Raw genomic sequence first — 13,516 nt, 5'->3', positions numbered from 1 at the left:
AGCTCCTGCCACAGGACAGGCCCCTGGCACCTCTCTCTCACTGCCTCTCAAACTCTCCTTCCAGGAGGATCAGTGGGCTGCCCAGGGTAGAAGGAGCTTACTTCACTAAGGGGTCAGAAATACTATTGTACAGCCTATGTTTAATCCAGTGGGATTAGCTGAACACAGACCTACTTCCCACTACCCCCAAAATGCAGCCAGGCTGTACCTGCCCCAAAGAACTAAGCTTAGCAGACACAAATCTTTGCCTACATGCAAAATTAAGTCAGTAGGAAGTGGGGTTTCCAGTAACAACAAAAAAACCTGACCTCTCTGAAGTGACGCCTTCTAGTCGCTGCCTTGTCCTAATGAACAGCTGGGGAATGGGCACAGTTAATAGCCACACCATATGCTTAGAGAAGCCAGGAGTAAGAGACCAGAAGCATGGCATGGCCACTGCCTACATTCACTTAGACCTCCCCTCATGCCCAGCCAGTCTTATTCTGAAACAAGCCAAACAGAATTTGCTCATGCCCAACAGGTGGGTAGACACCTTACCTCCGAACACAGGCTTGTTATCAGGTGTGCCAGCTGCAGAGAAGGCAAATGACGTGCTCTGGTTCTGGGCACCCAGCGTGTTCTGCGTCAGGGGGGAACCAAAGAGTGTTATGGCACCTGCCGATCCGCTCTGCCCAGCCCCAAAATTAAATGCTACAGCAGGAGTACTTCCACCTAGGGAAGGTGTTCCAATGCCAAAGGCACTGGGTCCTGTGCTTTGCTGGGTGGATGCCCCAAAAGTGAATGGAGATGCAGTGGCACTGCCAAACACCATGCCCCTGGCCCCACTGTTTGTAGTCTGGGTGTTGGAACCAAAACTTGATGTGGTGGTTGTGGTGGCTGTTCCAAAGGAGAAGATGGATGTGGTGCCTCCAAACGCTGGCTGGCTGCTGCTTGTGCGGAAGGAAGCCTGGCTGTTGGCACCAAAGGCTGGCTGAGTGTTGCTGCCAAATGCTGGCTGAGCAGTAGACTGGGTTGTGGAGGCTCCAAAGCTGAAAGGGGCACTAAAGCTTGCTGGGCCAGCTGTAGGCTTGTTGGCAGACTGCTGGCTGTCTGGGGTACCAGTGCCAAATGCAGGCTGACTAGCTGCCCCCGAGTATGCAGGGGGTGGTTTGGCACCAGTGCCAAAGGAACAAAACGGAGTGAGGGAAGAGCCAAAAGACAGTGTTGACTGGCCTGCTGTTGCTGGGGTTGAAGTCAGAGCAGTGCTGCCAAAAATACTGAAGCCGGTGGTGGTGGTGGTGGTAATGGTGGAAGGGGTGGCCTGTGCTACATTCAAGGGTGCATGGCCAAAGGTGGAGCCCACTGGAACATTAGTGGTGGTAGTAGCTGTGGTGACAGCAGGCTTTCCAAACCCAAAAGCAGGGCCTGTGGACGCAAAGCCTGCTTCTGTGCTGGGAACTGAGCTTGAAGGGGCTCCAAAGAGGAAGGGCTGAGATGCACTGGTGGAGGTGGCTGTGCTGACAGCTGGGCTGGCTGACACACTGGTGGAACTCGGCAGGTTAAGCCCAAAACTGAACATGGGCTTCGTAGTGCATTCAGTGATGGTACTCAGTACAGTGCTGGTCGTTGCTGCAGTTGTGAAGATGCTATTGGGGAAGCTGGCAAACACAGGGGTGGCTGTGGTGGAAGCTGTGGTCAGATCAGCAGTGGATGCCAGCTGAGAAGCCTGCTTAAACGCAAAGGGAGAAGCTGTTGCTGAGGGTCCAGATGTCGTCAAACTCCCAAAAACAGGCTTGAACATTGTGGTGCTGGCAGGGGAGGTTGTTGAGAGAGATGTAGCACTGGAAGACACTGTGACTGTTGTGGAAGTGCCAGCTGCAGAAGGCACCATGTTCTCGCTTTTTGGCAAGGTGCCAAAGATTGGCTTAAACACAGGGGCAGTGGTGGCTGGGGTGGAAGATGTAGCTGTTGCTGCTGCAGGCTGGCTGGCAGGAGGAATGCTCAGCATCCCAAAAAGGATGCTTGGTTTAGGGGAGGAGGGAGGTTTGCTAGGGGTCGGGCCTAGCTCCAGTGAAGTGGGAACCCCCAGGCTGCTTTCACTGCCGCCAGGCTGGACAAGGGAGCAGGGAGGGGCTAATGGAACAGGTAAGTTTAACATGGGCACAAGCTTTGAGTCAGATGCTGTAACAGACAATGAGCTTGAATTCAGTGGTACATTGGAGACTGACAACAGAGGGGCTGCTGGAACTGGCTGAGAAGTCGCTGCAACTCCTGTCGAATCTGAGGGAGAGAGATCATTTAGAGACTTTTTATAACCAGGTATGACTAGTGCTACTAAGGAAACTAACTAGAAACCTGGGTGGGGTAATAAAGCTACCCCAGCATAGGCCCTACCTGGCACAAACACAGACCAAACTGAATGCTACAGCCCATGCAGGCTGGCCAGGAAATCTGTACAGTGTAGGCTTTATGGGGAAACCCACTGAAAACCCAGCTGTTTGACAGCAACTATTTCCATCACATTCCAGGTGGGATTTCCTGGAGTCAGCTGAGTTTAAGCTGCACCAGGAACAAGTGATGCTGCAAATCCCAACCTCATACTGATGCCTGCATGAGGAGCTCCCCCCAACAAAACCCTGATCACCAAGTCTAAGTGCCCCAAGCCAGAGCCTCAGGACTGCTCCCATCCCACCCAATCACAAACCTGAAAGCACAGGAATACTCTGGCTGTTCTGCATTTTCTTCAGACTTTCCAGCAAGGAGCCAGTGCTGGCAACCAGAGGAGCTGTCAATACAGATGTAGGCCCAGTAGACATCAGTGTGAATGACAGGGGTTTGGATGCAGGGATGGTCTCTGCAGAACTGGTTGCAGGCGAATCTATTGTGGGGGAATGAGAGCAATATGCTTAAATCCCCTGCTAAGGAAGATGCGGAGACCAGTTACTGAAGGCACCACAGTCTGATGCAGCAAGCAACATTATAAGGATGGCATAAGTCATTAAGCTGTCTTCAGAGCCTTGACCACACCACCCGGAGCAGCAGAAAATAGAACACCTGTTCACTGGCCTCCAAGAAGAGGAAGCTATATCAAGCATGAAGAGACTCTGGCCTGTGTTATGCAGATGTTCAGACTACACAACTCACTGGTCTACGCTGGTCTTACAGATGGGTCAGAGACTCTCTCCAGTTTCTTACTACCCCACCCCCCCCGGACTCACTCCAACTACCCTTCTAGCCAGATAGCCCCTACAGGAAGGAATGGCAGCAGAGGGGTCCTTACCAGTCTTATCCTCCAAGACTTTGTTGAAACACTTGAGCACTGCCTTCTTTTCTGCATCCAAGTCCTCGACTGTGACAGGAAAGCTCAGCTGAGGGGGAGGAGGCTGCCAATGGAAGAGTGTCAGTTGAGTTCCCTCCTCCAGAAGGCAGACAGAGCCTTGCCAGGCTCCCAGCAATGCCACACAGTGGCAACAACTGCAAAGATGGTTCTGCCATAGCACAATACCAGAGGCCTAGCCCCTGTCCATTTTGCCTACTACATGCACATGAATTTGGGGTTGTTTTCAACATGGGTCTGAGAGCATAGCAGACCTTTCCCTGTAAATCACCACAAGTCAAACACATTCTACTACATGCCAAGTGCTGGAACAAGCTTCACTTCCCACAAGACAGGAGCTTCCATCCCAGGAACAACCAACTGAGTCTCTCCCTGCCTTTGTAGAAAAGGTAACCATCATATCCCACAGAGAAAGTCAGCAAGGGCTGCAAGAAGGCAACGTACCAAGGCAAGCTGGTCTCCTCGGCGAGAGGACAGCAGCTGGATCTTCCGCTTGCGCTTCCCACTGCTCTCTGACAGGGAGGGTAAGCTCAAGGAACTTTGCTTCTTTTGCACAGGGGTCTCCACAGCTAGAGGAGGGGGAACAAATGAGAACTAGGGGCTCCAAACAGAAGAGGAATACAATTTACACATCCTGCCACAGGAACTTGCTTACCAACACGTTAGTCTCCCTCCTTCCAGAGGGAAGGGAAATTCTCCTCCAGATAACCCTGCCTGGGAGCACAGAGCCACAGGCTGTGGTACAAGATGAGCACAGGGCTCCAGGGTTTCCTGGATGAATGGTTGGCCATACCTGCAAACTGAGGAGGCAGCTCGTGTGAAGACTCCCAGGGACTGCTAAGCAGACTGCTTCCAAACATGCTACTGCTAACACTAAAGAGGCCATTTAGCAACTTGGGTCAGCAGCATGGTGGTCACTTTACGTGGCCCCACACCACCCCCTAAAGCACTTAACCAATATACAAACCAGACAAGAGTTTATCTCGTCTAGCACCAAAATGTAGTCACCTCTGGGGTGAAGCACAGGAGCTATTTATGCTGCCTAAAAGAAGATATGAAGAATACTGTGATGTGCAGCAAGAACCAGGGAGGCATCCTGAAATTGTGTCAGGATGCTAGACCTGATACTAGTTTGTTCCTTTGACATGTACAACAGAGCCTTTTTTTAAAAACGGATCTAGACATAAATACTCTAACAGGCAGCACCTCCAGCTACATAGATGCCTCAAGCCCTAACAGGACAGTGCTACCTGTACAACTGCAGCATGGAGTTGCTTCTCTGTTCTCATGTGGATACTGACCTAGCCCAACTCCACTTAAGCTTGCATATCTGGCAGGATAAGAGACTAGTAGTAAAGACTCCACACTGGGTGGCTGATACCTGGGTACGTTTGCCGCCCTGTCCCATAGGGACACCAACTTTTGCCTCCTTTCACTCTTCTGAATGGAACAGCTTACAAAATGTAGCTGAGCAGTCATTACCAGCGGCTTTCTGTTAGTGAAGTTGTCCTCCACTCACTGCAGCATAACCTATGGTCCTACTTACCTCTCTCTGTCTGCAGTTCCATGTCAGATTTCACTGGGGTGGAAGTACTAGATCGATGTGGCTCTTCTTCTCTGCAGAGACAGGGGAAAACCTGTAAGGGCCAAACCTGTTTCCTCTTTCCAGGAGCAAAGGCTGACAGTACAGATTTACTTGCACTTCTCTGGCCCCACAAACCACAAACGTGGATCTTGGAGGCCACAAGCAAAATTGCCACCCACTAGCAGTGCCCTGAGCGCAGCCCAGTCCTAACACCTTGAAGATGCCTGGATGCAGAAGAGAGAGTGCTCCTGCTTCACAGAATCTCAGCATTCTGTAAAAGCAATGTCAGTCTCAGACTCCAGTGGTCTGTAAGCTGTTTTGAGAGATCCACATTAGGTGTGAAGCCCTCTGGAAAAACAAGTCACACCAACATTTGTTTTATGACCAGTGTCCTATGCACTCCTGACTGAGAGGGGACAGATCTCTCAGGCAGGGGATAAAGAGCTGAACACCAAAACAGATCAGAAGTGCTGAGGCACCTCTGCATCCCTTGGTGAGCAAAGGGATATCCTTGGAAGCAGAGATGTGTTAATTAACCAAATGGTGACAAGCCTTTTACTCTTCCCCAGCTGCTGAGGTCAAGCAATCCAGGCCATGGAAACACTAGAGAACTGCAGGATGTACCACCTGACCAGCGGCCAAACAATTTAGGACACTAGAGAAAAGAGCAGACATAATGCAGCCTCATGGAGAGATACTAGAGGAAAAACAAGGAAGAACCAGTTTAGCAAGATACTAAGGGATTGGAGTTAGCATGGAAAGGATTTGGAGTCCTAAGGAATGGATCATCCCAAGAAGACACTCCTTACCCCATCTCTTACTTAAGGAGACTGTAGTCTCCACTCAGATTATCAGAAAGACATCCCCCTCCATACCAACAAAAAAAGGAAACAAGCAACAAGGGACAGAACAGAAAGGCAGTCAAGCTCACCTTGCTTTCTTAAGAGGCCTCTCTGGTGTCTGAGAGCGGGAAGATGCTGGACTGGAAAGAGGGGAAGTACTCAGGCCACTTCTCTTCCACACCTGAAACACAGAGACCTTACCTTTAGCAATACAGTAACAGTGATCTTAGCCAGCTGGAGGCTTTTGCCTCAGTTTGTAACTTCTAAGAGGAGAGCCAGGTGGGAGCACTCTCACCACCATGTAAAGTAACATGCAGCAACACTTGCCCTGGTGGAGCTCCAGAGCCTGTGCAAATGCTGGCCCAGCTGAAGTTTATGGGTCTTCATGTTCAAGCGCACAGAAGACCACTGTTACCCTCCGCAGTCCTGCCTGCAGCAGTAGTCCCGTGTTCAAACATTACCCCCCTCCCTCCAATGTTCATGTGACAGGCCCTGACAAGGGTCCTATTAGATCACTGACAGTAAAGCCACCAACACATGTACAATTGCTCTGGCATGAACAGGTTATGCTCCTGATAGATGTTTGGCAGTTCACTGAGCCTACCTCAGGGACTTCAGAATTTGTCCCCTAGCATGGAAAAATCTTTAGCATCTAGGGAAAATCCATACTGAAATAATTTATTTTAAAAGGTGTATCAGGTTCAGGGCCTTAGAACCTTCAACAAGATCCTCTTGAACTTGGGACACAAGCAAGTATCCCAGCAAGAGGAAAAGTTGATCTTTTGTTGAGCAAAGTTTGGTCAACAAACCTCAGGGTCCAGGTCCAGTTCTACAGTCTTGACCAACAGGAGTCATTAAGCAGTAGTTTTCTGGAGACCAATCGCTAGGAACCTACCGAATTTGCAATTTTGTGGATTCCACAAAATTCTGTGAATTTTGATGTCTGCTAAGTGCAGCCAGAAGGGAAGTTACACAACAGAAGGATGTGTTTTATTTCATATTTTTAACCCAGAACATCAGATTTGAGTATCACTTAGCTGTAGTGCCCTCAGCCAAGTATGAGGAACACAGCATTCTTTTTGGTGAGAAGGTTCTATTTGAGGAGGGCTCCATGCCAGGGTATTCGACTGCCACCCACAAAGAGTACAAAGAAGCATAGCCAACAGGTGGGCAGGTGTCAGCAATGGCTACAACTAGTCTGTTGCATGACTAAATGGGATAGCTTTACCAAATGTATTTGTGCTGCACTCAGCTACAAAGACTCTTTGTGGTGTTTACAGCTCACCGTTTGGTAATGCTCCATCAGGCTCATGACCTTGGGCAGTCCCACAGGTCTGTGCCACTCTTCACACCAGCCACCACTGTTAATTGCAGGTATGTTGTGTCCTACCTGCGAGAGGCCCCGGGTAGAGCTGTAGGAGCTGGCGATGGCATTGCGAATGGAGCTGGGAATCCCACCTGCGTACATGTTGTTCACGGAGCTGATGGAACTGCTACGTGATCTCTTGTTTAGGCACTCATCTAGACACTGGGAGGTAAGACCCCTCTTCAGAGAGCCTGGCCTGGAGAGGGAGAGAGATAAGTTTGAATGTTTTCCTTACCCTTGTGCCATGTACAGAGCTTCCAAAACCCAAACCCTTTGCTGCATGCTCACTGAAAATCTCTGCCGCAAATCTGGTTTCTGCCACTAGTACAAATTACCAAGACCTCAATAAGGATTTTCCAGCAATGGAACTCCCTGCTATGAAGCAAGCAGCCAGCAGATGATGAATATACATCTTAGATGGCTCTGTCTTCCTCGGGACCCAAAACTCCTTGATGCTTGTAACAGTCAAGAAGCAGAAGTGGCCCTTCCTGTGACAAGGACTTTGCACCTCAGCAAGGAAAAGCTTAACACCTTTTCCCAAGCTTACTCTTTAGGCCTAAACTCAATTGGCTAGCTCTACAGAGCCTCCTTGCTGCCTTGCGTCTGAGCTGAAGCTAGGTCCCTTACAATCTGAGAAGTCACTTACTTGGGTACAAGAGAGGCTGGGGCTCCATTTGCCACCAGAGGCTCAAATGCTGACTGTCCACTCCCACTGCTGTCATGTCGCCTGCAAGAGAAAGATGGGTATCTCCTCAAAGTCCAGAAAGACCTACCCACAGGAATCAGGCACTGCTTTGATCGAGGTGGTTGCAGGAACCATTCCCAGAAAGGTCTCACACAGCCTCCTGCGCTCCAACGACTGACTTAATTCCACAAACCACCCCTGCTGGACAGGTGTCAAGGTTCAGGTCAGGCTTACATTACAAAATGCTGTCATAGTTCTATCAGTCATGGTGTGAAGGTGTGTGTGATCTGGCATGGGCAGAGCTGGGCCAAAATTACCCCTTCATGAAGATGCAGCAGTACCAACAGATTGTTTCATTTGTGGTCAGGAAATGTATGGTTTTACTATACCAACACAAATCATAGCTTTGCCAACACAACCTCATAATTTGTTGGCGTATGTATCCACACTCTGAAACTAGCATTAACATTCTTGTGTGGTCAAAGCCTCAGTCTAGCACAGGGCGGGCAATTATTTCAGGCAGAGGGCCGCTTACCAAGTTTTGGCAAGCTGCTGAGGGCCACATTTCCCTCTCCGGTACAGGGAAGCAGGAAAAGCCCCATGGTCCCAGACCAGAAGCCTTTGCTAGGCAGGGGTTTCTGGCTGGGGGCAGAGCTGGGCAGGTCTTGCTGCTGGGTCCTGCCACCAGCTTCCTCTAGGTCCTACTCCCCCTGGTTCCTGTCATCTTTGACAGGCAGCCAGGAGCAAATAAATATTAATTTTCTAAATTGTTTAGGAGCTGGATAGAATGGCCTGACAGGCCGGATCCGGCCCCCGGGCCGTATTTTGCTGACCCCAGTTTAGAATCTCTCCAGGGATCAAGTATCATTTCCTCCCTTGGCATCTTGTTCCAGAACCCAACTGTCCAGGATGACATTTTGCCTCAAGATGTAGTCTACTTCACCCTGCTCCACCTCAGCTGACTAATGACGATTTGGATGTCTATCCTCTTTCAGCTGCCCTTTCACACCCAATACAATCAGTTCAGCTGCTGAGTAAAGCCGGTCAAGACAAAAAAATTATGCTCTCTGGCCAAAGCCAAAATGTTTTGGAGAGGTCTCAGTTTCAGCAGCATTTGTCAAGAAGACCTTGAAGCATTCTCTCATCAGACAGAGACCATACCCTAGCAGCAAGGGTACACAATATGGGAGATCCAGTTAAAGATCCTGCCCTACACTCAGAGTGGTCTAGGATGAAAAGCTCTATTCTGGAATCTATTCTCCATCATTCCAGTCCAATGCCCTCTTCACAAAGACAGACACAAACTCCATCTCCGTGCTCATCTTGTATGGGCCCAGCTATGTTAGACCACATATCTGCAAACCAGCATCTGGTGTTCTTAATAACCTTGGCTAGTGGGGAGGAGAAAGACCTCCCAGTTTCCATTCTTTAGAGGACACCCACACTTTGGTTCTTAAGATGTAGGAAGAAGGCTTCAGAAGGACTTTTAAATTGTTCTTGTTTGGTTTTATGCCAGAACCTGAAGATGTATCCTACTTCTTTCTAAAGACTGAGGCAGACTGGAGAACTGACTGGTTTATAACAGAGATGCCATGGAACTAAACCCTGAAGAAATCTGCAAAGCCTGGGTCTGCTTTGATAGCAGATAGCAGAAGTGATTTTAAGGATTCAGTTACTCTAACTCCACGTCTCAAGACTTCCAGCAAAAGAGGGGGGAGCTCGGGCTGAAGCCCAGATGCCATTTCTCTTTTCCCTGATTACTTCAAAGCACTGTTCTGTTGGGATTACTTGCTCTTCTGGAGAGGCATAGGTGGAGGGAGAAAAAATTATTTGGGGGGAGCCACCCCCTCACTCTCCCGGCAGGTAAGTCTGTGGGAAGGGGTGAGGGGAGGAAAAAGGGCCATGGGTGGAGGGCCAGATCAAGGCCCCCAGTGGTGAGGGAGGGAGTGGGGCAGAGGCAAGGGTAAGGGTGAGTGGGATCCTGGCCTGGCTGGGCTGGTTGGTGGGAAAATCAGAGCCCAGGTGGCTTGTCCAGGGGTGTGGGAGGCTCCCACTGCTGTGCACAACTCAGCGAAGGCCCAGGGGGACACATGCCCCTCCATCTATAGTGGAGGCAGCTGCCACTGTGCACTGCGCTTTGCTCCCTGCTGCAGCTGTCACTGCCCCGAGAGCAGCATGATGCCATGTGTGTCCTAGCACTGGGTGGGCAGCAGCCCAGTGGTAGGCTGCCCAGCGATGGGACACACATGGCATCATGCCACTCTTGAAGCAGCAGCAGTGAGGTGCAGAGGCAGAGCAGAGCCCAGCCCACAGTGGCAGACTGCCCACAGATTCCCGGGGCGGGGGGACACAACACACGCCTTGGCTCCCCTGTGGTGCATGCATTGGTGGGAGGCCCTCCTCTGCCCCCAGATGGACCACCAGGCTCCGATTATCCCATGACCCGGCCCAGCCAGGGCCCCATTTACCCCTGCCCCACTCCCTCCTGCACTGTGAGGGTCTCAATTTACCCCCTCAAGGCCCTTCTTCACAAAGAAAGCAGACTGAAACTTACCTGCCGTGCTGGGAAGCCACACGCCAGGGCTGCAATCCTGGCTGTGTATCTGAGTGTCTGCATTTCCCACCCCCTGGCTGCCGGAGCGAGACTGTGGCTGCACTGTGGTCCTACCTGCTGCCCTACATCTGGTGGGGCTGAGCTCTGGTAGCCCCCACCTTCTGTTGCCTATATGGAGAGGCTGGGTCTTCATTGTTAACACTTCTTTCATTTCACACAGCTGGTATACTGCCCTGGGGATCTATTGCATTTATGAGGCCTCCATGCCTGACTAGAAGAGACACTTACTACCCCCATGCATCCCAACTTGCTAGCTCATTACCTCCTCCTTTTGTTTTCCTGTTCAATGGGGAAAGTTTGGTCATCTTCCTCCTCCACAGCCCTCTTCCTGCTCTCCTTAAGGGCACTGAGCACAGTCTCTTTTGCACATGGATCCAGGGTGCTGTTGGATGATAAGGCCACTGGTGAAATCAACTGCTCCAAGCTGTAATGTAGAATAGTGAGTTATGGGAGAGTGGGAACACATCTGCTTCTCACTAGTAGAGTTCCACGAGCAGAGCTACCCACTGCCTTGAATGCCAAGCTGTCCCAGCATTGCTGAGACTTTCCTTTCCTTTAGAGGAGGAGTTCAGTTTCTGGACTAGCTTGTGACATAACAATCCTTCCCATAGCAACAAAACAATGCTCAACATGTGGATTAGGAGGTCACAACACAGCTATGAGCTACAAACTCCCTGAGAGAGGTGCTTTAAGCAATCAAAGTGAAGGGCTACTGTGCAATAAGAATTGGTAACCCATTTTCTAGGCACTTTCCTCAGCTCTGCTCCTAGCAAGAGTTTTTATACAGCTTTTACAAGGGTGAAGTGATGCAGTCATGGTACAATGCTGCATGCAACCCTCAGAGTATCTTAGAGCAGGGTCATTAAAGCAGAAGATACACTACTTGCTGACAGCACACACAGGATGGGAGGAGAGCAAAGCTTTAGTTCTTGACAACAATAAGTAGCACTCATAACAGCACTCACAGTGATACTGACTGCATCAGATAGCAGTGCATTTACTGAGGGCTAGCTTTATGCATACTTTGCACATTCAAAAGGGAGAGGGGTACTTAAAGGCCCACGATGGTGTCATACTCACATGGGAGAATGGGACAGGTTGCTGTCTGGCGGAGCAATCTTCACTGTTACTGGGCTCTGCACCATGCTAGAGTTGCGAGCAGAAAGTACGCTCTTCTTCTGAAAGCCATCCCAGCATACTGTGGGCAGGGCCCCCAGCGAGGCATACTGGGCCTGCTGGATTGGATACCGCCGACGAAGAGTCTGCACAAAGCGGGTTGGTGGGGTCAAGTGATTCCTGCAGACAAAGACGCCACAGGGAATAAGCTGCCCAGGAGAGGCAGAGGGATGCTAGTTGCTCAGTCACAGGGATCCCCTAAGCTCATGGCCCAGTCTGTCCATCCCTGAGAGATTAAATCTACAAAACAGCAATGAGCTAGTGTATTTACCCTCATGCTGGCCCCAAGTTCTATGCCCTCTGAAAGAGCAGATGGTTTTAGCACAAGCAGCAACAGATACTGAAGAGCTAGAAAGAGATTCAACATACCAATTTCTGATGTGGTTATTATAAACAACAAATATTCATATCCCTTTCAGCGCCAAAGATTTGTAAGAGACCCAAGTAAAATGCAATCTTTTGCCAGCTTCTTCTTTTGGGATGTGGTTGGCCTAGTTCTCTGTATATAGCAAGAACAAGGGTTCCAGTTTGTATCTCAAGAAGAATTTATAGATGCAAGGTAGTCGTAAAACCAGAAGTTGCGACGGCACTAGCCAACAGGACCTCTGTAAAAACAGCATTCTTGTCAGAAAGACACAAAACAAGACCCTTTGGTCAATGCAGGCAAGGCCTAGACAGCAAGGACCTCATCTCTGTACTGTAGCAAACTCTTCTGACTATGGAGAGCTCAATGGAGTACATGGCTATAAAACCACATCCAGAACAAGAGACAGGAAGGAACAGAAGAACTGACAATTTTTGCTAATACCTGTTCTGCTTAATGCTTTAACAACCTCAAGACCAAATGACCTCAGTTCATGTAACCCATACCCTGTTCTCAAGCGTTAGCCCATGTTACATGTAAACACCAAGGCCATCCCAACCCTCTGTCCTGAGGATTCATAGATTTAAGTCTTTCACCACACAGCTGTAATTGTCCCCTCCCCCCTTACATCTCTCCTAATACACCACTTTGTCTAAATGTCTAAAATCCAGCTGCCAGTCTTTTTCTTAACTTGCCGTCAGAAATGCCTGGAGCCTAACTCCCTCCAGAAATGGCAGCACGAATGTCTGAAGACTCTTCTGCTGCTGTATGGGGACTCGGGAAAGTCAGCCACTTTTAGTGGAAAAACTGACTTTCCAAGACACGCTGCTAAGTACTCCAATTCTGATGCGATAAAATCCATAAAGTTATCACAACCTTCCCCCCTCTGAATTACGGGGCAGAGAGAAGGAATAGCACCCAGGAAACCCACTAACATGCTGCTTTGCCAAAAAAAGTCCCCCTCCAGCCTGGACACCTGGGTTAGTTTAAAGACAAAGAATAAACAGCTGGACAGCAAGGTAGGATGAGCAATTCTCCAAACAGCTCTGAAGTGCCCTGAGCTGTGGCTAGAGCAGAAAATATAGCAGGGGCAGCTAAGTGGATAGATAGAAGCTGGGAGCTGGAGTCAGAGCCCTGCCTGCTGGGGCAAGAGCTGCCCAGCTGAAGCTTCCTCCCTGCCTGCTGCACCCCAAGCTGCATGGGCTGCCAGGGGCTAGGCAGGGCTCAGGCTTACATGGAGCACCACAGGAACACATGACCCCTCCCCTCACCCCCCGCCAGATCCCAGGACCTAGCGCCCAGGCAGCACCCCCACCAGCACAGGGAGCGAGTCAGGGCTTTGCACTGGGCCAGCATGGCATGGCATGGCATAGTAGCAGCCCGCCTCCGCCTTGTGGTACCAGCCTGGCCCACCCCGACACCGCTTCTGGGGAGTGGCTGCCGTGGGGAGAGCTGCTGGCTCGGCAGCGGCCCCTCATCAAAGCCCCGTAAGTCCAACTGCCCGCCGGGCCGGGGCCGGGGCCGGGGCCGGGGCCTGGGCAACAGCCGAGCCGGGCCCGCCACCAGGA

At 50.4% G+C, this 13,516-nt stretch overlaps 1 protein-coding gene across 3 annotated transcripts in view; it reads right to left on the bottom strand.

Moving 5' to 3' along the window:
- Positions 1-11,731, bottom strand: part of LOC109291925 (nuclear envelope pore membrane protein POM 121C-like) — a 19,278-nt gene extending 7,547 nt beyond the window's left edge. Inside the window, exons 1-10 of one of the 3 annotated variants that reach the window (XM_019509330.1) lie at positions 11,489-11,731; positions 10,674-10,832; positions 7,756-7,836; positions 7,134-7,305; positions 5,833-5,924; positions 4,863-4,933; positions 3,761-3,885; positions 3,260-3,362; positions 2,684-2,860; positions 538-2,259 (exon numbers count right to left, since the gene is read on the bottom strand). In XM_019509330.1, the coding sequence (XP_019364875.1) occupies positions 538-2,259; positions 2,684-2,860; positions 3,260-3,362; positions 3,761-3,885; positions 4,863-4,933; positions 5,833-5,924; positions 7,134-7,305; positions 7,756-7,836; positions 10,674-10,832; positions 11,489-11,553 (2,767 nt within the window). In that variant the 5' untranslated portion in view covers positions 11,554-11,731. The remainder of the gene's footprint in view (positions 1-537; positions 2,260-2,683; positions 2,861-3,259; positions 3,363-3,760; positions 3,886-4,862; positions 4,934-5,832; positions 5,925-7,133; positions 7,306-7,755; positions 7,837-10,673; positions 10,833-11,488) is intronic. The other 2 variants (XM_019509197.1, XM_019509258.1) reach the window with 2 other exon arrangements.
- Between the last annotated feature and the right edge of the window lie 1,785 nt (positions 11,732-13,516).

Source organism: Gavialis gangeticus, unplaced genomic scaffold (genome assembly GCF_001723915.1).
Source record: "Gavialis gangeticus isolate Ggan-Ray unplaced genomic scaffold, GavGan_comp1, whole genome shotgun sequence".
NCBI lineage: Eukaryota > Metazoa > Chordata > Crocodylia > Gavialidae > Gavialis > Gavialis gangeticus.
The sequence above is the reverse complement of the archived record's forward strand: the minus strand, read 5'-3'. Positions and strand labels throughout refer to the sequence as shown.